General features: G+C 40.1%; 1 protein-coding gene across 12 annotated transcripts in view; it reads left to right on the top strand.

Moving 5' to 3' along the window:
* Window positions 1-25293, top strand: part of snap91a (synaptosome associated protein 91a) — a 225365-nt gene that overhangs the window by 170851 nt on the left and 29221 nt on the right. For 6 of the 12 annotated variants that reach the window (XM_060850085.1, XM_060850076.1, XM_060850092.1 and 3 more), the window contains 6 exons: window positions 966-1277; window positions 1529-1612; window positions 1785-1856; window positions 7963-8046; window positions 10333-10458; window positions 12121-12252. In XM_060850085.1, the coding sequence (XP_060706068.1) occupies window positions 966-1277; window positions 1529-1612; window positions 1785-1856; window positions 7963-8046; window positions 10333-10458; window positions 12121-12252 (810 nt within the window). The remainder of the gene's footprint in view (window positions 1-965; window positions 1278-1528; window positions 1613-1784; window positions 1857-7962; window positions 8047-10332; window positions 10459-12120; window positions 12253-25293) is intronic. The other 6 variants (XM_060850138.1, XM_060850128.1, XM_060850119.1 and 3 more) reach the window with 3 other exon arrangements.

Raw genomic sequence — 25293 nt, 5'->3', positions numbered from 1 at the left:
TTTGAGGTCTAAAGTTCAGCTTGAGTTCAAATATAGCCCTGCTCTGATTCAGCCAAGTATTTTTTTTATCTGCTGTTGCTAAAGCAGTGCCATTATTCTTCATATCACCCAGCATAAAAACACCACTTTGTAGTACTAAAACTTGCATTTTAGTCTAAAATACTAGAAAAATAATTATTTTAACAAGGAATGGTTTTGACGTGTTTTAAAATCACTAAGCATCCTAATCAGTACAATTTGATGAGGTGTTGCTATTATTTTGTGATTATTTTGGTTGTCTGTGCAAAGAATGTATAGAATGTTGTTTCCCTAACAATGTAAATTAACCCTTCTACAAATAGTTATTTGGGAGATTCGAACTTGAACGTGATTAAAATAAAAGCATTTTGTTTAAGTTTTTTTTTGTCTTGCACTCATCAAGCCATTTTGCAAGAATACAACTGAAGTTTTACTGCATGAGAGGAAAGTGGTGATTGCTTGGCAAGTAGCATTTGCTTGGTAGAGGTGTCACTACAGAGAATGCAGGCAAGTTGACTCTGTTTGATCAGCCCTTGATTCAGCAGCTGTCTGATTTTAAAATTTAACAAAGCCAATCTGTAACTGTCAATCAACATTAATAGGTGTATTCTGCATTGTGATGCTTCTCCAAGCAGAACCCACTTGCCAACCAATGAGCACTCCCCTGTTATGCAGTAAGAATGTTATTTTCCCCTTGAATTTGATATTTGTGCAAAATATCTTGAGTGCAAGACAAAAATAGTATCTTTTTCCACCTCCTTTTAAATGCAACTTTTCGAACTAATTACACAAGTATGTGACAGGGTTAATGAAGTGTCATTTACTACTTTATGGAGAAATAAATCACTCCACTGCTGTGTAGATGCTAACCCTAGTTTCTTGATTGTAAACCCTTTACTTTCCATCCTCTGACCTTCTTTTTTCCCCACCTCTGTCCATTTCCAAAGACCCTTTTGCACCATCTGAAGGTAGTGCAGAGGCTGCTGCTGAACTGGACCTTTTTGCTATGAAGCCTGCTGAGGCCAGCGTTCCTGCAACTACCCCCACTACCAGTGCAACTGCCAGTACAACTACCAGTGCCATTACCAGCACAACAACTAGTGTGACTACGACTGAGACTGTTACTGTTACTGCTACTGCTACTGCGACCGCTACTACTACTACTATTACTGCGACTGCTACTACTACTGCACCTCCTACCACAACAACTGCTGATACTACTGTCACCACCACTGCACCTGTTCTTGATATTTTCGGTGGTAATTTTATTCTTTATCTTGGCATTTCTGATCTAAGATGGTGATAATTCAGCAAATTACGTTTTTTTTAATACCTTGTAAACTTTTTGCAAACTTATTTAAGTCCTTGGAGAGAATGTGCATAATTTCTGGTCACAGGTTAGCTTGTGTTATTAGATATTTTAAATGTTTTTTTAATGTAATCAAGATTCTTTTACTGTGGAGATTTCACATGGGGATGGACGATTAATGTTTCTTATCTTTGCTCTTAGATTTGTTTGATTCAATACCTGAACCAAATGCACCTGCAACTCCCAAACCAGAAACCGCTCCTAGTGTAGACCTGTTTGCATCAGGTACAAAACAGGAAAATGTTCAGTTCCCATCAGATACTGAGAAATCTACAAGTATTTTATATAATCTTTGGAGTCCATTTTAAATGTAAAATTGTGTACAATACCATTTTTTTGGAAAAGGGATTAATTGGTCTCTTAATTATTGATATTTATTTGCTTTCACTTTCCAAAGATGCTTTCACAACCCCTTCTCGTGGGGCTTCTCCTTTGCCTGAAAATAGTCTTACTGCTGATCTGTTATCTGGTGAGTCATCCTCTTCTTTCTGAGCGCATATGTTTGGAGATTGTGTCAGTATCCATGTGAACAAATTAATTTTAAAGCTCATGCTTAGGGCAAAGTGGTCAGTCACTGACTTTTTAATTTTTTTGTGATTGTTGACTTTTAAGCAAATGAGTCTGGGGAACCCTATTCAATTCCTCAGGAGACTAGATCCACAGAGCAACAGCACTCTAACTTCAACAAAGTTGGCAACCATGTTGATAGAAGCTAGAATGTGGCTTACAAGATGAGAAAGTTGTTTTGGTACTTTCTCTGCTAGCAATAGTTCTGTATTTGCTGATGTGGGAGAGCATGATTTCCATGCTGTGTATTTAAAATGGAACTCGATTATTTAAATTGTCCAACTCGGACCCCCAAACACACACACTCACTTGTAGCATTCGTGTATAGCCAGCATATTGTGCTGTTAGGTATCTGTAGACGCTGGGTAGCTCAGTACTTGAGTATTGCTGGCAAAAGAGAGATGTTGACACTTCTCGTCTTGCACTGGTCAGAACAGGTGCAGAATGTCACATTTCAAAGGAGACATTCAATTTGTATTGTATAAGTGAAAAGGTGCTGATTGGATGGCAAATGAAGTCTGCTATAGGTGTTGCAATGGAGAATCTACCAGTTAACGGTTAACGTCAAGTTTTTGTTCAATTATGTTTTAAATCTGCTCTGGTTGAGGCATTGCTGTGGGGAATGCATGCGTGAATTATTTGTTCCTAATTGTTTGTAACTTCCAGCAAGCATTCGTATACAGGGCAGTCTTTTCTGCAAACAATAAGAACAGGTCCGTACAGTGTGCCCTTCCCAGTTTGGGGAACAGGTGTTCCCAGATGCATTCCCTATGCTAGTGCCTTAACTAATCACGTGTAAAAACTGATGCTAATTGGTTGGCAATAGTAATTATTGTCTGCTTAAAAATCTGTCTTGAATGCAGATGAAAAGCGTTGACACACCTCTTCTTTCACCAATACTCTAGCTGTCCTTTAGTTGCTCAGATTTTTAATATCAAGAATCGAAGTAATTGTTTATACAGTTAACTTTGAACTCTGGGGAAGAATGGTAGAAAATGCTGGAAGCATCTGGAAAGAGAAAATATTTTAGCTGTGGACCTTTCTTCAATTCTGGAAGCATAACACATATCTGAATGAAATAAAGGGACACTAATCAATTTTTAAAATCAAAAAAAAAGTTGCCTTCTGTCACAGAAATTAATGGGTTCAAACTGAAGCAAGTCTGTACATGTTGGCATGAAATGAAATCTTGTCAGTGACCATATAAACAAAAGAGATGATTAAGAGACACAAGATGTGCAAAGACTTGTGGCGTGAGAATTGAAAAAGGTTAAAATATCATGCTCACTAATGAGCCAGAACTAAATGAAATATGTTGGTAATGTGTCAGTACCGAGAAAAGATTTCATTTTCCCTGACTTCCTAAGCGTCCTGACATGCTCACTCCCCCACCCCCCACCCCTCATCAAGCAATGAGCTGTCCCAAACATAGGTTTTCAAAGACAATGGCAACATGGTATGGGGGACAGTGGTTGAGTGGTATTACCCCTATACTACTAATCCAAAACAGGTGAACAGAAAAACACACTTTCAATGTTCGGAGTATCCAAAAACTGCATCTGGAGTGCACACATCCTTCAGGGAAGGAAATCTGCCATCCACATCACATTGTTCTGATCTTGATGTAATGCCAAACCCACAGCAATATAGTTAACTGACTCTCAAGTGCCCTCCAAAATGACCTAGCGCGATGCTCAACTGTATCAATCGCTATAACATCTCGACACAAAAATGAAACCGAGCACAGCACCTAGCATCAAGCTAGGCATCAGAAGAGATAGTGGAAGAAAAAACCCAATCAACCCTGCAAAGTCCTCCTTACTTCTGGGGTCTAGTTACAACATTAGAGCTGTCTCTTAGACTAGTCAAGCAACAGTTTAACATGGTCACACTCACGGAATCAGACCTTACAATGTCTCAAACGCCACCACCACCATCACCATGCCTGGATATATGCTGTCTGACCTGCAGGACAGATCCAACACAGGTGGCACCATGGTGGAATACAATCGGGAGGGAGCTGCCCTAGAATTCCTCAATGTTTGACTCCAGACTTCATGAAGTCTCATGGTTTCAGGTTAAACGTGAGCAAAAACCATCCTACTGATGTCAATTTTAAATCTCTCTCCTCTCACCTTAAAAATGTGCCCCCTAGTCTTGAAATCCGCCATCCTAGGGAAATGACAACTGCCATTAACTCTACCTTTCAACTCATTATTTTATATACTTATGTAAAGTCACCTCTCAACCTCCTATGCTCCAGTGGAAAAGCGCTCTAGCCTATGCAGCTTTTCCTTATAACTGAAACCTTACATATCCGGCAACATCCCAGTAAATCTCTTCTGAACCCTATCCATCTTAATAATAATACCCTTCCTATAACTGGGTGACCAGAACTAGACACAGTATTCCAGAAGCGGCCTCGCCAATGACCTGTACACCCTCAAACATGACCTGGCACTCCTTTTTCTTAAAAGACTGGGCAATGAAGGCAAGTGTACCAAATGCTTTTTAATCACCCTGTCTATATGTGATGTAAGCTTTAGAGAATTATGTACCTGTACCTCTAAGTCCCTTTGTTCTACAATACTGCCCAAGGCTCTACCATTAATTGTAGAGTCCAGGCAAGGAGAATAGGCTGCTAGTAATGCATCTGTTAAACTTGGGAATGCACAAGAGGCCAGAATAAAGGTGTTGGAGATGAAATGGGCAAGGGAGTGGAAGGATTGGAAACTGAGGATTTTAAAATGAAGGTGGTGAACAGACTTTGAATTAACGTAGGTGATGGTTGAAAAAGTCTTGGTGCATGATAGGCTTTAGCAAAGCTCACGATAATGGAAGGTGGAAGAGGGGAGGCTAGCTGGTAAAGAATTTGGAATTGTCAAGCATAGAAAGGACCAGACTTGCATGATGATTTCAGTAAATGAATGGAGACAAAGGTAGTGTCATTTTGGTGCAAATAGGGTATCTTGATGAAATGCATATGCTGTTGTAACTAACTTTGGGCCAAAGTTATGAACAATCTTAGTTGACATCCAGATAATGACTGGGAAATAATGGAACAGGTGACGAGAGAACCGAGTTTATGACAAAGTGACTTCAATCTTCTGAATGCTTAATTAGAGGATTGGATGTATAACAAGTAGCATGGCAAATCTGAGACAGGAGATCTATCAAAAGGCAGTAGAGAGATGGAGCTGGTGTCATCAGCATGCATGTGAAACTTGAGATTGTGTTTTTGAAGAGCAGGTGGCTGGCAGATGCTTGGGGAACTCCAGAGGTATGTGCAAGCATGGAAAGAAAAATCTTTTAGGTTCTCTGGCTATGATTGTTTAGTTAAGAAGAATAGAACTTGTCAAGTGTGGTCTTTCTGGACTGGATAACAGTGAGGTGATGGAAAATAACCACATCAGGGCAAGCAAATGGAGGTCAAAAAGAATTGGTGGATTAGTTTAAAGCAGTCATATGGAATGTAACTAGGTTTTCAGGGTCATGTTAGTGCTCTGACAAGGGAAGAAACACTATTTGCTAGTGTTCAAGCATGGGTATTTGGGAAATATCAGCTGGTATTTGGGAGGTGATAGCATGTTAAAAAAAATTAAGAGAAAATTGATGACAGTTTGGCAGGAAGATTCACCTACAAGGAACATATTGGGATATTCCAGAAAAATCTCAAGGAAAAATTTGACTACTTTTGACAGGAAGGATATCCTGTTTCTACTAATTGGTTTGTCTGTAGCTAGGGTCATAATTTCAAGATTGTCAGCAAGAGACAGTGGAGTGAAATGAGAAACTTTTAAGAGTTATTAGGATTTGGAATGTGATCCCTGGGAGAGTGATAGAGTTGGATTCCATAGGAGATTTCAGAAGAGAGCTGCATATATATTTGGAAGTGATGCAGTTAAAGGGCTACAGAGAGAGAACTGGAGAATGGGACTAGCTGGATAGCTCTTTCAGGAGGCCAGTACAGATATGATGGGTCAAATAGCCGCCTTCTATATTGTAAAATTCTGATTCTAGTGGAATTGAGGAATTCACCAGTAGTTTTCATTTAATTGAGGCTGCATCTGGTTGCCACGCTTGTAATGTTCGTCTGAATGAATATGCTTTTGTTTGTGTAATTTGGGGAAAGAATGGATGTGCGTGTTCTGGGTGCATCTTCCTAGTGTTTTTCTAATGTTTTATGCCATTTCTTTCAATCAAAAATAGAAAATGTCCAGATCATCTTGCTTCCAGTTTTCAAAAATCATTGTGTTCAGCCGTGACAACAAATGGCATTCCTCATTTCTGACTTCTCTTCGGTGATTTATCTACTTCCCAACTTAAAAGATTTGTGCAAACCAAAAATGGTTTAAGCATCTTATCTCACTTCTAGTTTCCAGTCCTGATCAAAGGTCTTTATGGCTATTCGTATACACCCAGATGTTAAAATAAAAACAAAGCAGATCTTGACAGTATCTGTGAAGAGAAAATCTGTTTAAATATTTCAAGTCGTGCCCTTTCATCTGAGCAAGTAAAGGTTAGAAATGTTGTGGCTTTTTAATGTGCTAAAATGGAAGATGATGAGGGAAAACCTAAGGGGTGCTATGTGGTAGGATGGAAGGCAGGAGTCATAGAATGAAGAAAATATTGAAAAGCTGCAGGGAGCTTATTGATAAGTAAATAAGAGATGGATGCTTAACAGAAAAGCAGTTTTTGTATTAAAAATTTGCATGAGATGAATGGTCAAATCTTCAAAGCAGGACACTGCTTAAGTAATTTTTGCAGTGGTAATCAATGTGATACCATGCAACACTAAGTGTGGATCTCTAAGTGTACTAAGGGCAATGATTCAAGAAGTGTTGGCCATCTGTAATCGATAGATTGCAAACACGAGTATGAAACTTCAATTGAAACGGGGTAAAATACCAAGTAGAGGCAGTCGCTGAGGAAAGAAATGTGACTGTAACAATGAGTGTTGGTAAATACCTGCTCAAATATGTGAAGAAAATAGAAAGGATCAAAGATGGGCAATATAAAAGAGACAAATTGAGAGAAGAGCAGAATTTCTTCAAGGTGAACCTTTCTGGAAGAGAAGTGGCACTGAATGACCACTAAACATTTTTGTCAAAATGAGTGTATTTAAAAGTAAGGTAGCTTCTAATGAGGTAAATTGGAGTGTGTAAAGAAAACTGAAAATGAAGCCTTGTGGTACTGAAATATTAAAATGCTGGAATTGTCAAATCAATCAAATGTCCACTATCTTTTTTTCAAATGCTGATGGGCACTTTAACAAATAAAGTTGTGGGACTCTGAGAATGGGAATAGGGATTTTTTGCAGCTTTAATGCTTCAAACTCTGTAGATTAAAACTGTTGTTCAGGTGGGGGTGTTCCAGCTGTTTCTTTTTCCCACTCTTGATTATCTCTGAAGTTTCCCTATCAATAAAATTCTGTATTCTGGAGTTGAGTAGAGTGATATAAATTGTCTGCATGTAGCCTCAAGAGAAACTTAGAATTTACATCACTTTTCCCATGAATTTGTCAATGTACATAGACTAGCCAATCTGGGTATTTTGATTTGAGGTTTGCCCACCTCCATGTATCCCATTTCACACTTCAAAGCCTACAAAATGCAATCAAAATAAACCAGAGAATGGGAACTATAATTGGTAAAAATCTTGCATTGCCTGGTCTTGTGGACTGGTTTTCCAGATCTCTCAGGTGCATCTACACTACCAGATTTAAGTTTGGGAATATGCTATGAAACATTTTTTTTTAGCCCAGTTTAGTATACTTTGGAGCCATGTTTATTGTCAGTTGCTTCAGTTGTCAGCCTGGTGAGAAGTTGAGGTGGAGACATCGTGAACTGAAAACTATTGTACCTTCTTTCTAATTTTCTGAAATAATCTTGCTGTTATTCATTGTGTCTTTGGGTCCTGAACTTGGTCATCGTTTTTGTTCTGATTGAGAGAAATTTTTGTATTCTTTATTATTTACATATTTTTCTTTATGTTGCTGCCTGCTACAGTTGATGCATTTGTAGCACCACCACCTACAATCAGTGCCTCTCCTGCTAAATCAGAATCTTCAGCTGTAATTGATCTTTTTGGTGGTGGGTATACCTCTTCAGATTTCTTTCCAAGTTAAACATTTATTCAGTATGGCTATAGATGAGCTGTTTTAAACTGAAGTAGCAGAGTATTGAAAGAATTTAATGCTGTTCAAAATAACTAAGATTTTTTTAAAAATGTACAACTGTAGAAATATTTTATTTCCACGCAATTCATCAAAATCTACTTGAAGTAACAAAATGATTAAACATGCTGATTTAAGGCATGTTGTTATGCAGTAATAAAGACCTGAATTTTTCATTCTGATATAACTCTATGATTAAACTAATTCTCGAATTGTACAATATGTCAAATTTGCATGATATTGTTTAATGTAACTCAAGTTGGAGGTTGAAATAACTATTGCATACATTGTTCAGCAACTTGAATTTACTTTTGAACCAAACCTATGTGTTAAAGTTTGATTCCTCATCTCAATGAAATGCATTGTAAGTTTTTCTGATGTTTGCAGAAACCATTTAGTCTAAGTTTAGTACTTTTCTTTTTTTTTTGTGCTGCATTTCTTTGGATCACAATACCAGACGCTTTTGGTAGCTCTGCTACTGAGTCTCAGCCTGCCACTCAGGCTGTTTCCAGTTCATCTGCTTCGTCGGACTTGCTCGCTGGTAACTGGCTTTTGTTAATTGTGGGAGGAGAGAAGACAGAATGCACAAAAGATGGTTCTTTACCTTTTTAGAGTATCGGTGCATTTATTTGTCTGAATAATTTTAAGTGTCTTATTCTTGATTGAAGCTTGTTTGTAACAGTGTAGTTTTCTTAAGGCAGTGAGACCAGACAATACATTTCAGAGGTGACTCTTGATGTAGTGATATGAAGACAGTTAAGCAACAGAATTTGTACTTGGGTGAAGGCAGTCAGCATCGTGGTTCAAATAATCCTTCCCCACTCACTAGCAACCAGAAAAGATTTCAACTCTTCCTCTTTCTTCTCCCTATGTTGCTTTAAATCTGCACTGAGTCTCTTCACTTCCATTTATAGCTGCTGAGTCAAGGCCTTGCTGTGTCCTCCTGACATTGCCGGTGTTACTTGGATTTCTTAACATTTATCAATAATGACTGAGGTACTACCTAAAAAAATTTTACCTAAAAAGCTCTTGCTGCCGTTTTTGATACGCATGCTACTCCTCATTCCCCAAGCACATGCTGGGGCATCTGAATCAAAGATCAGCCATATTCCATGACTGATGTACCTGCAGACAATGGCTTCAACAAGAGAAGAAAATCCAGGCAAATTGTGTCCCTGGAAGATGTAATTGGGAAGATAGGACAAAATATTGTGTTAGAAGACTCTCTTGAAAAATCCAAAACAGTTGGTCGTCATGTTGTAATAGTGTGATATTAACTTGACTGCTGTTAAACTGGCCTTGTTTCCTAAGCGCACATTTAGAGCTCAAACCATCATGTGCCAGTAACTCATTTAAAATCCACATAAAAAGACATTGAATGTACAAAAAGGTACGCCATTCATACATTAGATTTTGTATTATGATAATTTGTCACTGTAAATGAGAATCTTCGAGTAAAAAGTGATGAAGGGCTTTTGCCCAAAACATCGAATTTCCTGTTCCTTGGATGCTGTCTGACCTGCTGCGTTTTAACCAGCAACACATTTTCAGTTCTGTAAATGAGAATCCAATGCAACCTAGTCTTGCCTCCATAAAATATAACTAATTAGGATTGCATTTCCACCTGTTCACAAAAATATTGTACAATCATTTAGGAGAATTTAATTTCAAAGTAGATGCTGAACTTTCTTTTAGGGCTGAAGAGAGTAAAAAGATTCTCACCTGGTGAGTGGGGCTACTGTAGGTTGGATAGTTATTTGGGACTAACTTAATTTTGTTTAAACCAGTTCCTGAAATGGTTGAGACAAGGTATATACATTCTTTTTAAATTGCTTCTGTGTAACCAGCAGTGACAAAGGAACATAATTTTATAAAAGGCAGGAGGTTTAGAGGGAATGTGAGGAACTTCTTTCTACCCATAGGAATCTGGAATGCACTGCCAAGAGCACAGGTGAGGCAGGAAACTCCAGTAGCTTTTGGACGAGCATTTAAAATGTCATTACATTCAAGGCTATGGGTCAAGTGGTGGAAAGTGGGACTTGTTTATATTTAAAGTATCTTTATTGAATGGACCAGAGGACTCCTCTGTACACTTTGATTCCATAAATGCTTTCTACAGGAAGCGGAAGCAGTCCAATAAGATCGGTGAAGAAAAGGAAATAATCAGATTTTTTTTTTAAAAAGCTGTCTTTTTTTCTCTAAGGATTCGGAAATGCATTTATGACACCGACAGCGACACCAATACCTCCGGTACAGAATAATGTTTTGCAACCTGACTTTGAAACAGCTTTTGGTATGACAGCTACAAGTAACACCTTTGATTCATCAGGTATGGAAAAAAAATGCTTTTTTATTTGAAGAAGTCAGTGAAAAAAATACTTGAATGTCTACCACTTTTTACCAGTAATTCCAGTAAATTAAAAATCAACTTACTAAGTTTTGGAATTTAAAAGAATGTCATTGTATGAGCTGTCCATTTTAGAATCACTTCAAAACAAACATCTGTTCAACAGCTACTTGTGGTGATTTCGAAGTTTGTCAAGAAGAGCAATTTCTCGTTCAGCTAGCAGTTTATCACCAGTGATTAAAATCTGAACGTTCAAGAGGAAATATTGTGTATTTTTATTTTAGTTCTCTGCTTGAAATTATTATTCATGTTCTTTGTCAGGAAGGATGAAACAATGGCTAGTGATGCATTTTGTTTCTTCAGTTTTGAAAGTATTAGATGAATTATTAAGTGTTTTCAGTTTAATTGTTTGACAAATTTTTACTGCTAGTGAATGTTTGACTTATTCCAATGCATCCTTTTATGAGCATTATTTTCGTATTCAAAGATGAAATTAGTTTAATCAGTCAATACCAATTGAGACTCCCTAAATTGTGGCTGATTTGTGTGGCAAAGCTGTGTGAATGCTTGAGTGAACTCTTGCAAATTCTGTTTGTAATGATTGCAGCTGTGCAATGAAAGCCTTTTTACTTTAAGCATATTATGCAACATTTGCCAGGCTGCATTGTTGCTTGAATCTCAAGTTCTGCATGACCTATTGCTTCTGCTGAATTAAAAGTAAACCTGAAATGTAATAACTACAACTGTTCAATTTTGAGCCAAAGCTTTCAGTTCTTAATGGTGCTATCATATTTTCTCTTCTATTTCATGCCATCAACGTTGGCACCTTATTTGATGTGATTTCATTATTGGTGAGTTTTTTCCTTACTTGTGACTTGGCTAAATTTTTACTATGATATATTGTAAGCTTGTAGCATTTTTACTATTTGTGCACATTTTATTTTAACTGACTAACATATGGCATACTTTTCTAAATTCAAATTAATATAATTTCAAAGCAATGCCAGACTGTCTTTTTACACTGCCATGATCACCAAATGTACTCCTCCCCAAGTTTAAAGTGATCAGAATATGCATTACGGTTTGACCGTGTCCAAAAGCTGAAGCAGTGATGCTTTGGTTTAGTGTATCCATTTGTTCATGTCATGCATATTGTTTATGCAATGTTTCCAAAAGAGATTAATTTAGATTAGATTCCCTCCAGTGTGGAAATAGGCCCTTTGGCCCAACAAGTCCACCCTGACCCACCCAGGTTTCCCTCTGACTAATGCACCTAACACAATGGACAATTTAACATGGCCAATTCACCTGACCTGCATGTCTTTGGACTGTGGGGGAAACCCACAAAGAAACTGGGAGAATGTGCAAACTCCACACAGACAGTAGCCCGAGGCTGGAATCGAACCTGGGACCCTAGTGCTGTGAGGTAGTAGTGCTAACCACTGAGCCACCATGCCACCCCATTTAAGATACGTTTTTATTCATTCTGTAATTGGTTTGCTGTTCAACCTTAACATGGCTCAGATAAGTGTATAGGATTATTTGTGTGTAAATGGTAGAGCTAAAACATACAAATTGTTTACTGAGTTCCCCACTCCTGTGTATTAATCCTCTCTTTTGGCTGTCAAAGTTTTGATTGCTTAGGTGATCTCCTAATGCCTACAATGGCATCACAGAATCAGGCAATACTTTCAGGAATGCCAGCACCAGCAGGAACACAGCCAGTGAAAAGCCTAGGGAGTGATCTTGATTCTTCACTTGCAAATCTTGTAGGAAGTAAGTTGATAATTTTTTTAATGTTCTCCATAATGTTTTTAATCACAAAGACATGTTAACATATTAGCTGCTAATAGTGATTAGAATATGAAATTAAGACAATATGTGCTGATTGATGTCAATAAGATCCATTATTATAAAAAATGTTCTGATTAAAATCGATGGTTATAAGACTATTTAAAACAGCCAAGTATGAATACAGTATAATAGGATATGCACCATTGAAAATCACCACTGTTTTTAAATTACTCTAGAAGTGTTGAAAGTTTTTGCACGATCACATTGGGTACTGTGATCAATATAGAATAATTCCAAGAAATTTGCATTGGTCTGATTGTTGGACAGGGAGGCAACAGGGAAGGTTTGATGCAAAATTAGTTCATTGTGTGAGCTAAGGGAGAATGGCAAAACAGTATGTTGTATATCTTTTTAGTAGGTTTTTAAGTAAAGAGCAACATAATTAACTTAGCAGAATTGAAGCCTGTCAGGTTGAAGTAAGATTGTATTTTTCACAATCTCTGGATGTCTCAAAGTACTTCACAGCTATTCAGTTATTTAGTTATTTATTGATGTCACTGTTCTGCTGTTGGGAGCACTGCAGCTATTTTGTGCTGAGCAAACCCCACATAGGGGCAGTATGACAGTGATGCAGTGATAACCAGGCAGTCTGTTTTGGGATGTTTATTGAAGGTAAGTATTGACCAGGACAAGGGAGATAACATCCCTGCATTTCTTTTGAAATAATTCCATGAGGAGATAGTGCTGTAGTGTTAATGCCATTGGCCTAGTAATCCAGAGGCTCTGGCTTGTATTCTGGGGACAGGGGATGAAATTCCACCAGAGCAGCAGTTAATTTAGTAAATAAATCTGTAATTTAAAACTGGATTCAGTATGGTGACATTAAAAATATAATTATTTATTGTAAAAGGTCAGTTAGCTCAATGTAATTTCTGAGGAAAACAAAATCAGCCAGCCTTAGGTGGTCTGGCCTACATGTAACTCCAAACCCACAGTAATGTAGTGAACTTACAACTGCCATCTGAAATAATCCAGCAGCCACTCCATTTCTAGGCTGGATGATGGGTCAAAATGCCCATGAAGAGGGAATGGTAGTTTGAATACCAATGTGACTAAGGAACAGAAAATAATGATTATTTATTTCAAACTAGGCCCTGAGGGTCATTATGTGGATCAGAGGTGATCTGTATAAATGAGGCATAATTTCAAATCTTACAGATGACACAAAATCTGAATACGTCCGAAATAGCAAGGAAGATAGTTGCAAATCTCAGATGTTTAGTGGTGAAATTGACAGACACAACAGATGCAATTTAATGTGGAAATGTGTGATATGATTTGTTTTGGAAGCAAGAATGACAAGATAAAATATAGCTCAAGAATTCCTAGTAAACCTAGGTCAGTTGGTATCATGGTGGGGTAGGGTGGGGTCCCTGCTTTCCACATAGCACAAAGGAAAATGGTCAGTCACCTAATTTCCATGATATCTCTAAGGAATTCTTCAAGGCAATGTCATCAGCCCAATCATTTCAGCTGCTTCATCAGTTACCTTCCATCAAAAGGTCAGAAGTGGGAATCTTCACAGATAATTACGTACAATGTTCAGCATCATTCGTGAATCCTCAAACGCTGATTGTAGCAAGGCCTGACAAGTGGATCCTACATGTGTGCCAATCTATTATTTATCATCCAGCAGGAGTAGTCTAACCTTTGTCCCTTGACATTCAGTGGCAATATATTCACGGAATCCCCCACCAGTAACATGCTGGTAGTTAACACTGACCAGAAACTGAACTGAACTAGCCATATAAATACTGTGGCTATTGGAGAAAGTCAGAGGCTAAGAATCCTGCAGCACATAATTCATGTCCTGTCAACCTCAAAATTGTCCCCCCATCTACAAGGTACAAGGCACAAGTCCCGAGTACAGCGGAATGCTTCTCACTTGCCTGGATGTGTGCAGGTCCACCAGCACTCAAGCTTGACACTATCCAAGACACAACAATCCATTTGATTAGCAGCATATCTACAAATGTCAATTCCCTCTACTACCGACACTCATTCTCAGCTGTGTACCACTTACGACATGTACTGCAGTGGGGGAGAAGTACTAATTGGGATTACAAGGTCTGCCATTTCTCGCTGTGGCTCTCTTGGAGAATAGAGCCTCCGGCTAAAAACCAGGGCTTGACTCAGTGGGAATGGGACAGCAGATCTGCCCTTTGGCATGCAGCTGAGAAACTTCCCTGGTGTGACACTCCTATTTTAGCAGCCATAACACTTTCCTCCCTCCAAAGCCATCATCTTTGTTCCTGTCATCTGGAGGCTGGTAAATTTTCAAACCATGGCATACAAAAGTAACAGATGATCCTAAGCATCACCCTTCAAGAAGATGAGGATTTGAGCTACAGGGAGATGCTGAACAGGCTGGGACTGTTTTCCCTGGAGTGTCAGAGGCTGCGGGGTGACCTTATAGAGGTTTACAAAATCATGAGGGGCATGGATAGGTTAAATAGGCAAAGTCTTTTCCCTGGGGCTGGAGAGTCCAGAACTACAGGGTATAGGTTTAAGGTGAGAAGGGAAAGATGTAAAAGAGACCTACAGGCCAACTTTTTCAGAGTGTGGTACATGTATGGAATGAGTTGCCAGAGGAAGTGGTGGAGACTGGTACAATTGCAGCATTTAAGAGGCATTTGGATGGGTATATGAATAGGAAGGGTTTGGAGGAATATGGGCCGTGTGCTGGCAGGTGGGACTAGATTGGGTTGGGACATCTGGTCACCATGGACGGGTTGGACCGAAGGGTCTGTTTCCATGTTGTACATCTCTGACTCTAATGCTAAGCCCTTTAGAGCCTGTGTACAGATGGGTTTATTAGCCTGGTAACAAGGATGAAAGAGAGACATTTTGGAAAATCAAAAGAGACTGGATTTATTCTGACGAAAAAGAAGATTAAGGAGATATAGGTGTTCAGAATTACATGAAGGGTTTTGATTGTGTAAATTGGGAGAGAATATTCCCATTAGCTGGAGGATTGATAACTGGAAGTGGCGAATTTAAGGCAATTGGCAAAAGGGCCAAACTGGGATTGCAAGGAATTTGTGATTTTACTGAAACATTATTACACAACAAGTTCTGATGTTATAACATATAGAAACCTCAAATGAAGACAGCTCAGAAGAGAAGGCATATAGAACTTCAAATGTTAGCTCTGTTTCATCTGCCACACCTGGCCACCTCCAATTTGGTGCAAATGAAGTCATATGGATTGAAGGTTTTTACAAAAAAGGCAATACACGCGTTGCTGGGAGTACAGCGAAAACCTAAACAGTCAAGGAGAACTAGAAGAAGATATCTGGGAAAATTTCATACGTGTGGGGAAAAAAGGGGATTTCAATTTCCCAACATTAACTGAGATGGACAATGTATATCTGAGATCTATTGACGCTGAAAGACTTGGAGGAGATAGATTTCTTAATGTATCCAGGAGGTCTTTTTAAGCCAACATGTAGTAAATCCTGCAAGAGAGGGGGTGATTATGGACCTAATTTTCAGTTGTGCAGTGATTTGGACAAGCTGAGTGATTGGTCAAATGCATGGCAAATGTAGTATAATGTGGATAAAAGTGAGGTTATCCATTTTGGTAGCAAAAAGTAGGAAGGCAGATTATTACTTGGCTGTAAAAGCAGAAAGGGGAATGGTCAACAGTTCCTGGGTGCTCTCATGTACAGTCGCTGAAAGTACACATGCATGTGAGGCCATACCTGGATTATTGTGCACAGTTCTGGCCTCCTTATCTGAGAGAGGATATTTTTGGGATAGATGGAGTGCAGCAAAAGTTTCCTATATTCGCTCATAGGGTGACATGGACTGGCATATGAGGAGCGATTGAGCCAGTTAGAATTGTATTCACTGGAGTTCAGAAGAATGAGAGGGAATCCCATAGACACCTATAAAATTCTACCAGGATGAGACACGTTAGATGCAGGAAAGGTGTTCTCAATGGAAGGGTTAGCCCAGAACTAGGGGTCAGAGTTTAAGGATGAAGGGTACACCTTTTAGGACCCAGATGAGAAATTCCATGACCTGGAATGGTGAACTTGTGGAATTCATGATCACTGAGTGATTGAGACCAAAATAGTGTGTCTTCAAGAAGAAGGTTGGTATAGCTCTTGTGGCACAGGGGATTAAGGATGGGTGGGATTAGGCTATTGAGTTCAATAATCAGCCATCATAGAACTACAGAATCCATACAGTGTGGAAACTGGCCCTTCGGCCCTACCAATCCTCCAGAGTAACTGACCCAGACCCGTTTCCCTATCCTATATTTACTCCTGACTAATGCACCTAACGTACACATCCATGAAAACTATGGACAATTTAGCACAGCCAATTCACCTAATCTGCATACCTTTGTACTGTGGGAAGAAACCGGAGCACCCAGAGGAAACCTGTGCAGGCTTCACGCAGACAGTTGCCTGAGGCTCGAATCAAACCCAGATCCCTGGTGCTGTGGGGCAGCAGTGTTAACCACTGAGCCACCATGCCACCTTGATCTTATTGAGTAATGGAGGTGGTTCCAGGGATCAAGTGCCCTACTTCATAATTTCAATGATATTGACCCTCTTTTATGATGCAGGTATGCATCCCATCATGTTAGAGGGGTGGAATTTTTATTCAGTCAAAATCTTGACCACTCCACCATCGTCAGTTGTGGGAAAACCATATCAGGTTCACTAATCTTTTTCAGGGAAGGAAAAGGTGGCTTTTTTTTCTGGTATGGCTGACATGCAATTCCAGACCCATGATAATGTGGCTTTCTCTTAATAATCATCTGAAATAGCCAGTTGTATCAAATTCTAAAGTCACAAAAAAGAAATCAGACTGACCATCTGGCTTCGACTGAGGCACTGAAAATAACTGATCCCTGTTGATGCTGCAAAGTCCCCCTCCTGAAGGTCTGGGGGCACAAGCAAAAATTGGGAGAGCTGTCTCACAGACTGTTAGGTTGTTGCTTGACTACATTTAGAATACACAGTACAGTCCCAGACACCTCACTGACACCATCCCTGGATATGTCCTGTCTCACCAACAGAACAGACCAAGTAGAGTTGGTGAAACAGTGATATACAGTCAGGAGGGAGCTTCCCTGGGAGTCCAAAAAATTAACTCCAGACTCCATGAACTGACATAACGTCAAATCAAACGTGGGCAAGGAAACATGATTTCTTTCGCCCCTCAGCTACTAATGGGTACTCGTTCATGTTGAACACCACTTGGAGGAAGCACTGAGGGTGGCAAGGTTGTAGCATCTACTATGCTTAGGGAGCTTCAATGTTCATCACCAATAGTGTCTCGGTGGCAGCACTGCTGACAGAGTTGGTGAAGTTCTAAATAAAGAACAAACCTGCTAGACTGAATCAGCGGCAGATGGTGAGGGAATCACCATGAAGGGAAAAATATAATTGACTTTGTTCTCTCCAATTTGCCCAAAACAAATGTATTTGACAGTGATTGTCACCGCATGATCACTGCACAGCCCTTGTGGAGGTGAAGTCCCACCTTCACATTGAGGATGCAGTCTGTCAGGTTGTGTCATTTACTATCGTGCTAAATGAGAAAGACTTTAACCAGATCTAGCAACTGAAGACTAGGCAGCTATGAGGTGCTGCATGTGCTATCAGCAGCAGCAGACTTGTACTCCCATGCAGTCTGCAACTTCATGGTGAAGCATATCCCCACTCTACCATTATCATCAAGACAGGGGATCAACTGTGGGTGAGTGAAGGGTGTAGGAGGAAATTCTAAGAGCTGCGCCAGATAAAACTAAAATGCCGTGGATGTTGGAAATCTGAAGTTGAAAGTGCTGGAGCAACTCTGCAGGTATAGCAGCATCCATAGAGACAGAACCAGTTAAAGTTTCAAGGTCTAATGTAAGAAGAGTTCTGAAGAACAATCCGATCTGACTAAAATGTTAACTCAGCCTTTCTCCCTAGAGATGCTGCTAGATGCTGAATTTCTCACTTTGTTTTTATAAGTGAAAATGAGGTGTCACCCTCGTAAATCCACAACACGGCTACTTGCATACCAAACAGCAAGTGATAGAAAAAGCTAAGTGATTCCCCAACCAATGAACCAGATCTATGCTTTGCAATCTTGCTGCATCTAGTTGTGAATGATTGTGGACAATTGAACAATTATCACTGGAAGAGGAGGAAGAGGCTCTATGAATGGGCAAGCCCAATGCATCCATGCAAAAAATAAGGCTGAAGCATTTGCAACAGTCATCAGCCAGAAGTGTTGAGTGGATGATGCATCTCGGCTTCCTCTTGAGGTCTATAGCGTCCAGATTTCAGTCTTCAGACACTTTGGTCCACTCCAAGATATTCCATGTAAAGCAGCAGCTGAAGGCACAGGATACTGCAAAGGCAATATTTCAGCAATCATACTGAACATGTGCTCCAGCTTTGCCCCACCGTTTGCCAAGCTGTTCCAGTATTGTTGAAATGTTAGCATCTATGCTCGAATGTGGAAAATTGCCCATGCACAAAAAAGCAGGAAGAATAAAATCCAGGCAATTACTGCCACGTCAGTCTACCTTAGATTATCAGTAAAATTACGAACACTGTAATCAGTAGTACTATCGAGCAGCACTTGCTTAGTAATAACCTGCTGTTTGACCTCTGTTGGGCTGCTCAGTTCCTGACCTTCTCATAGCCTTGGTACAAACATGAACAAAAGAGCTGAATTCCAGAGGTGAGATGTGTGCATCAGACCTGCATTTGATAAAATATCGCATCAAAAAGCCCTAGCAAAGCTGGAGTTAATGGGAATCATGGGGCAAACTTTCGGCTAGTTGGAGTCATAACTGGCACAAAGGAAAATAGTTGTGGTTGTTGGAGGTCATTCATCTCACCCTCAGGATATCACTGCACAAGTTCCTTAGGGTGGTTTCCTAAGCCAAACCATCTTCGTTCATGACTGACCTTTCCTCCATCTTAATGGCAGAAATAGAGATGTTTGATGATCGCACAATGTTCAACACCATTTGTGACGATTCAGATACTGAAGCAGTCCATGTCCAAATACAGCAAGACCTGGATAATGGCCAGGTTTGGGTTGACAAGTGGCAAATATTGTTGCATGGCACTGTATGGCAAAAATACCCAACACCCACCAAAAAAAAATCTATCACCCTATGACATTCAGTGGCATCACCATTACTGAATCCCCCACTATCCATATCCATCCATTTTAAATTGGTCCATTGATGGGAAACTTAAATGGATTACTCATATAAATTGATACAACCCACTGGGGATTGCACTGGGTTTCACGTCCTCTTCCCAAAATCATTTAAAATGTGAAAAGATGGAGTTGAACTGCCCAGTTGACCTGACTGACAAACTTGTGACAAAAGAATATACACCATTTACCTTTGTATACTTAATCAAAAGAAAGCTCTTTCACTAATGAGGCATGAATTATTAACTTAACACCTTATGAGTTTCTAACTCCTCTTAATTAACTAGACATGCCAAAGAGACATGGATTTTAAGGGTGAAAATCAGTTAATACAAATAATAGTTTGATAGAGTCAATCTGGAGTCAAGTTGATTGATTTTAGTTTGATGTTTTCCAGTTTCCTTTGTTCACCTTTTCAGTAATAGAGTCATAGAGCCATGCTGTACAAAAACAGACCTTTTTGGTCCAGCTGGTCTGTGCTGACCAGATATCCAAAGTGAATCTCGTCCTATTTACTAGCATTTGGCCATATCTCTCTCAGCCCTTGCTATTCATTTACCTATCCAGCTGCCTTTTAAATGCTATAATTGTACCAGCTTCACCATTTGCTCTGGCAGCTCATTCCATACATGCACCATCCTTTGCCCACTAGGTCCCTTTTTAAATCTTGATCCTCTCACCTGAAACCTCTGCCCTCTAGTTTTAAACTCTGCTACCCTGGAGAAAAGATTTTTGAGAAAAGACTTTGGCTATTTACCCTATCCACACCCCTCATGATTTTATAAACCTGTATAAGGTCACCCCTCAGCCTCCAATGCTCCAGGGGAAATAACCCCAGTCTGTTCAGCCTCTCCCTATAACTCGAACTCTCCAACCCTGGCAACGTCTTTTGTAAATATTTTCTGCACCCTTTTGAGTTTAACAGCAACATTCCTGTGGGAGGGTGACTAGAATTGAATGCAGTATTTCAGAAGTGCCTCACCAGTGTCCGTATAGCTACATCATGACCTTCCAACTCCTATAGCAATGCACTGGTCGATAAAGGCAAACACCACCTTCACTACCCAGTTTACCTGCAACTCCATCTTCAAGGAACTATGAACCTGTACCCAAAGTCTTTGTTCAGCAACATACCCCAAAACCTTACCATTAAGTATATAAGACCTTCCCTGATTTGCCTTACCAAAATGTAGCACCTCCCATTTATCTAAATTAAATTCCACCTGTCACTCCTTAGCCCATCTGATCAGGGTTCATTGTACTGTTAACTTCCTTCACTGTCCACCATACCACCAATTTTGGTGTCATCTACAAAACTGCTATTACTCCTATCTTCCCATCCAAATCATTTTATGTAAATGACAAAAAACTGCCCAGCATCAATCTTTGTGGCACACCGTCTGGTCGAAGGAACTTCCACCACCACTCTGACTCCTACCTTCAAGCCAATTTTGTATCCAAATGCTAAGTCGTCTTGGATTCCACGTGATCTAACCTTGCTAACCAGTCGATCATGTGGAATCTTGTTGAACAGCTTGTTGAAGTGTGTATAGACAATGTCCATCGCTCTGCTTTTGTCAATTTTCTTTGTCTCTTCTCAATTAAGTTAGTCAATTGATTTCCCACGCTCAAAGCTATGTTGACTATTCCCTAATCAGTCCTCTCCTTTGCAAATGCTTGTAAATTCTGTCCCGGAATCTGTTTAGCTTGGTTGGCTGGATTGTTAATTTACAGACCAGTCTAATGCCACCAGCGTGAGCTCAGATCCCATCACCAGTTTAAGGTAATCATGAAGGACTCTCCTTCTCAACCTCATCCCTCGTCTGAGGTCTGCTGGCCCTAAGGTTAAATCGCCACCAGTTGTTTTTCTGTCTCTAATGAAAGAGCAGCCCCTATGGTCTGCTAAGACTATGGCAACAAAAACACAGCCCTGCAACAACTTACCCACCATTGATGTCATACTCGCCTGTCTATAGTTCCCTGGCTTTCCTTACTATCTTTTTTAAATTATTGCACCACATTAGCCTCCAGTCTTCTGGCACATTCTTTGACGACACAAGGTTGTTTTCACTAAAGTCCATTCTTTCAATTATGAGTTGAGAATTGATCCATTGAATACACAGGAATGTTTTCTTTGTCCTTCCTTCAGGAGTATGAAAAAAAACGGTTTACAGGAAAAGGTGGATGAGAACATCTTCCAAGAGCTTGATTTACTGATATGCTTTTCCACGAGGTTCTTGGTGTGCCACCTTTGCTTCATAGAGAACTGGTCTCCTGATCATAAGACTGTAACATAGAAGCGGAAATTGGCCCTCGAGTGCTCTGCCATTCAAATGAGATCATGTCTGATCTGATGACCCTTAACTCAATTTTCCTGACTTTTCCCTGAGCAGAGGCCAATCCAAATGCTATAATGGACTTCTCTGTCACCAATTCCAATTGGTCCATAGATAAGCCATCCAACTAATATTATTGGGCAGGTTCACCCTGAATGGCTCAGTAGAAGAGACCGTAGCCACCTAGAAATGTTAATAGCTCCAGTAAATAGAGTAAATAAAAAGATGTGGTCTTCCCAACAATATTGTGGCTGCAAGAGCAGATTAGAGCTAGGAATCCTGCAGTGATTAACCTATTTCCTGACTCCTCAGAGCCTGTCTGATTTTGACAAGGCACAAGTTAAGAGTGTGGTGGAATCCTCTCCATTTGCTTGGATGAGTACAGCTCCAACAACATTCTTGAAGCTTAACATCATTCTGGACAACACAGCCCACTTGATTGAACCTCTTCCATAAACTTTCACCCTTCTACCACTGGCACTCAGGAGACACAGTATATATTATCTACAAGATGCACTGTGGAAATTCACCAAATCTTCTTGGACAGCACCTGTCAAATCCATGACCACTATCTCTTTAACCTATATACACCTTTATAATTTAGTACACTTCAGTTAGGTCCCTGTTCAAATTTCTCTGCTTGAAGGAAAATAATTCCAGCCTATCTAATCTCTTCTTAGCTGAAGTGTTACAACTCCGTCAACATTCTGGAGAATCCCCTCCACACTGTGTCTCATGCAATCGCATCTTCCTATGGTGCAATAACCAGAACTGCACAGAGTACTTCAGCTATGACCCAACATCTTATATTGCTCCATCATGACCTCCTTTCTCATGCATTCACTGCCCTCACTAATAAAGGCAAGAATCCCATATGTTTCCTCAGCTAGTTATCAACCTGATCTGTTGCCCTCAAGGATCTCTGTACTTCAAGGTCCTGCCATTCACCATGTATTCCCTGGTCTCATTCGTCCTCCCAAAATGCATCACTTTACAATTTCCCAAGATTAAATTTAATTTGCTACTATTCTCCCTATCTGACTAGCCCATCCATATTGTCCTGTAGTCTAAGGCTATCCTCCTCGCTATTAATCATACCAAAACTTTTTTTGTGATCTGTGTTGATACACTACAAATGTAAGCATATGATCAGTAAGTTAATGACTTGGATACAAAAACAAACCAGGAACCAACTCAAATCCTGTGGTGTGCCACTGAAAACAAGGCTTCCAGACAAAACAACCTTTGACTCTAAACCGTCACCTATTGACTCCTGCCACTAAACCAATTTTGGATTCAACTTACAAAATTGCCCTGGCTCTCATAGACTGGTCAAGAAGCTAACAGCCCATCATGCAAGAACATACCAGAAGCCTTACTGAAGTCCATGTGGACTACATGAATTGCAATAACCTCATAGAACAGTACAGACCTACAGACCCTTTGACTCTTGAGGTTGTGCCGACCTTTCATCCTACTCTAAGATCAAGCTAACCTATATTCCCTACATTTTACTATCATCCATGTAGCTTAAATGTCCCTAATTTATCTGACTGTACTACCACCGATGGCAGTGCATTCCAAGCACCCACCACTCTGTGTAAAGAACCAACCTCTAACATCTCTCCTAAACCTTCCTCCAATTACCTTACAATTATACCCCCTTCTGATCAACATTTCCACCCTGGGAAAAAATCTCTTGTTATCCACTCTATGCCTGTCATCATCTTTTACACCTCTATTAAGTCAACTGTCATCCTCCTTCGCTCCAATGAGAAAAGCACTAGCTCCCTCAATGTTTCTTCATAAGACATGCCCTCTGTCCAGGCAGCATCCTGGGCTCTGCACCATCTCTAAAGCGCTACATCTTTCCTATAATGAGGTGACCAGAACAGAACACAATATTCCAAGTATGATCTAACCAGGACTCTATAGAGCTGCAGTATAGCCTTGCGGCTCTGAAACTCAATTCCCCCTGCTAATGAGAGCCAACAGACCATACACCTTAACAACCCTATCAACCTGGGTGGCAACTTTGAGGAATCTATGAACATGGACCCCAAGATCCCTCTGTTCCTCCACCCTCTGCCAAGAATCCTGCCTTCAGCCCTGTATTCTGCATTCAAATTCAACCTTCCAAAATGAATCACTTCACACTTTTTTCCAGGTTGAACTCCATCTGCCACTTCTCAGTGCAGCTCTGCATCCTGTCAACGTTCCGTTGCGATCTGCAACAGCCCTCCACACTGTCTACAACTCCACCAACGTTCGTGTCATCAGTAAACTTACTAACATACCTTTCCACTTCCTCACCCAAGTCATTTATAAAAATCACAAGGAGCAGTGGTTCCAGGACAGATCACTATGGAATACCACTGGTCACTGAACTCCAGATTGAATACTTTACATCTGCTACCACCCTCTGTCTTCTATGGGCCAGCCAATTCTATATCCAGACAGCCAATTTTCCTTGTATCCCATTCCTCCTCACTTTCTGAATGAGCCTATCATTGGGAACCTTATTAAATGTCTTGTTAAAATCTATATACACCATATCCACTGCTCTACTTTCGTCGATGTGTTTTGTCACGTCCTCGGAGTTCAGTAAGGCTTGTGAGATATGACCCCCCCCCCCCCCCTCTCAATGCCATGCTGACTCTCTCTAATCAAGCTATGCTTTTCAAAATAAGCATATATCCTGTCACTCGGAATCCTCTCCAATAATTTGTCCATTACCAATCTAAGACTAATGGGTCGGTAATTTCCAGGGTTATCCCTATTTCCCTTTGTAGAGAATATTTGTAGAGAATATTTGCCACCCTCCAATCATCTAGTACTATTCCAGTGAACAATGAGGAAGCAAAGGTCATCGCCAAAGATAAAGCAGTCTCTTCTCTTGTTTCCTGTATTTAGTTTGCGTATATCCCGTCTGGCCCCGGGTCTTATCTATCCTCATATTTCAAAATTTCCAGCATGTCCACCTTCTAAACCTGTTCAGGTGTATCAGCCTATTTCACGCTGTCCTCTCAAATGACAAGGTCCCTCTCACTAATGAATACTGAAACAAAGTATTTGTTAAGGACTTCCCCCTACCTCCTCTGACTCCAAGCACAGATTCTGTCCACTATCCCTGATTGGCCCTCCCCTTGCTCTGGCCATCCTCCTGTTCCTCTCATAAATGTATGGCATCTTGGGGTTTTCCTTAATCCTACCCACAAAGGCTTTTTCATGCGCCCTTCTAGCTCTCCTCCGTCCATTCTTCAGTTCCTTCCTTATTATATTGTAACCCTCCAGAGCCCTGTCTAATCCTTATTTCCTCAACGTTGAGTAAGATTCCTTCTTCCTCTTGGCTAGATGTTCCACATGTCTTGTCATCCAAGGTTCCTTTGCCCAACCATCCCTTCCTTGCCTCAGTAGGCAAATCTATCCAGCACTCAGTCAG

This window comes from Hemiscyllium ocellatum, chromosome 3 (genome assembly GCF_020745735.1).
Source record: "Hemiscyllium ocellatum isolate sHemOce1 chromosome 3, sHemOce1.pat.X.cur, whole genome shotgun sequence".
NCBI classification, from domain to species: Eukaryota; Metazoa; Chordata; class Chondrichthyes; order Orectolobiformes; family Hemiscylliidae; genus Hemiscyllium; species Hemiscyllium ocellatum.
Note: the sequence above shows the minus strand (reverse complement) of the source record. Positions and strands in the feature narration are given on the sequence as shown.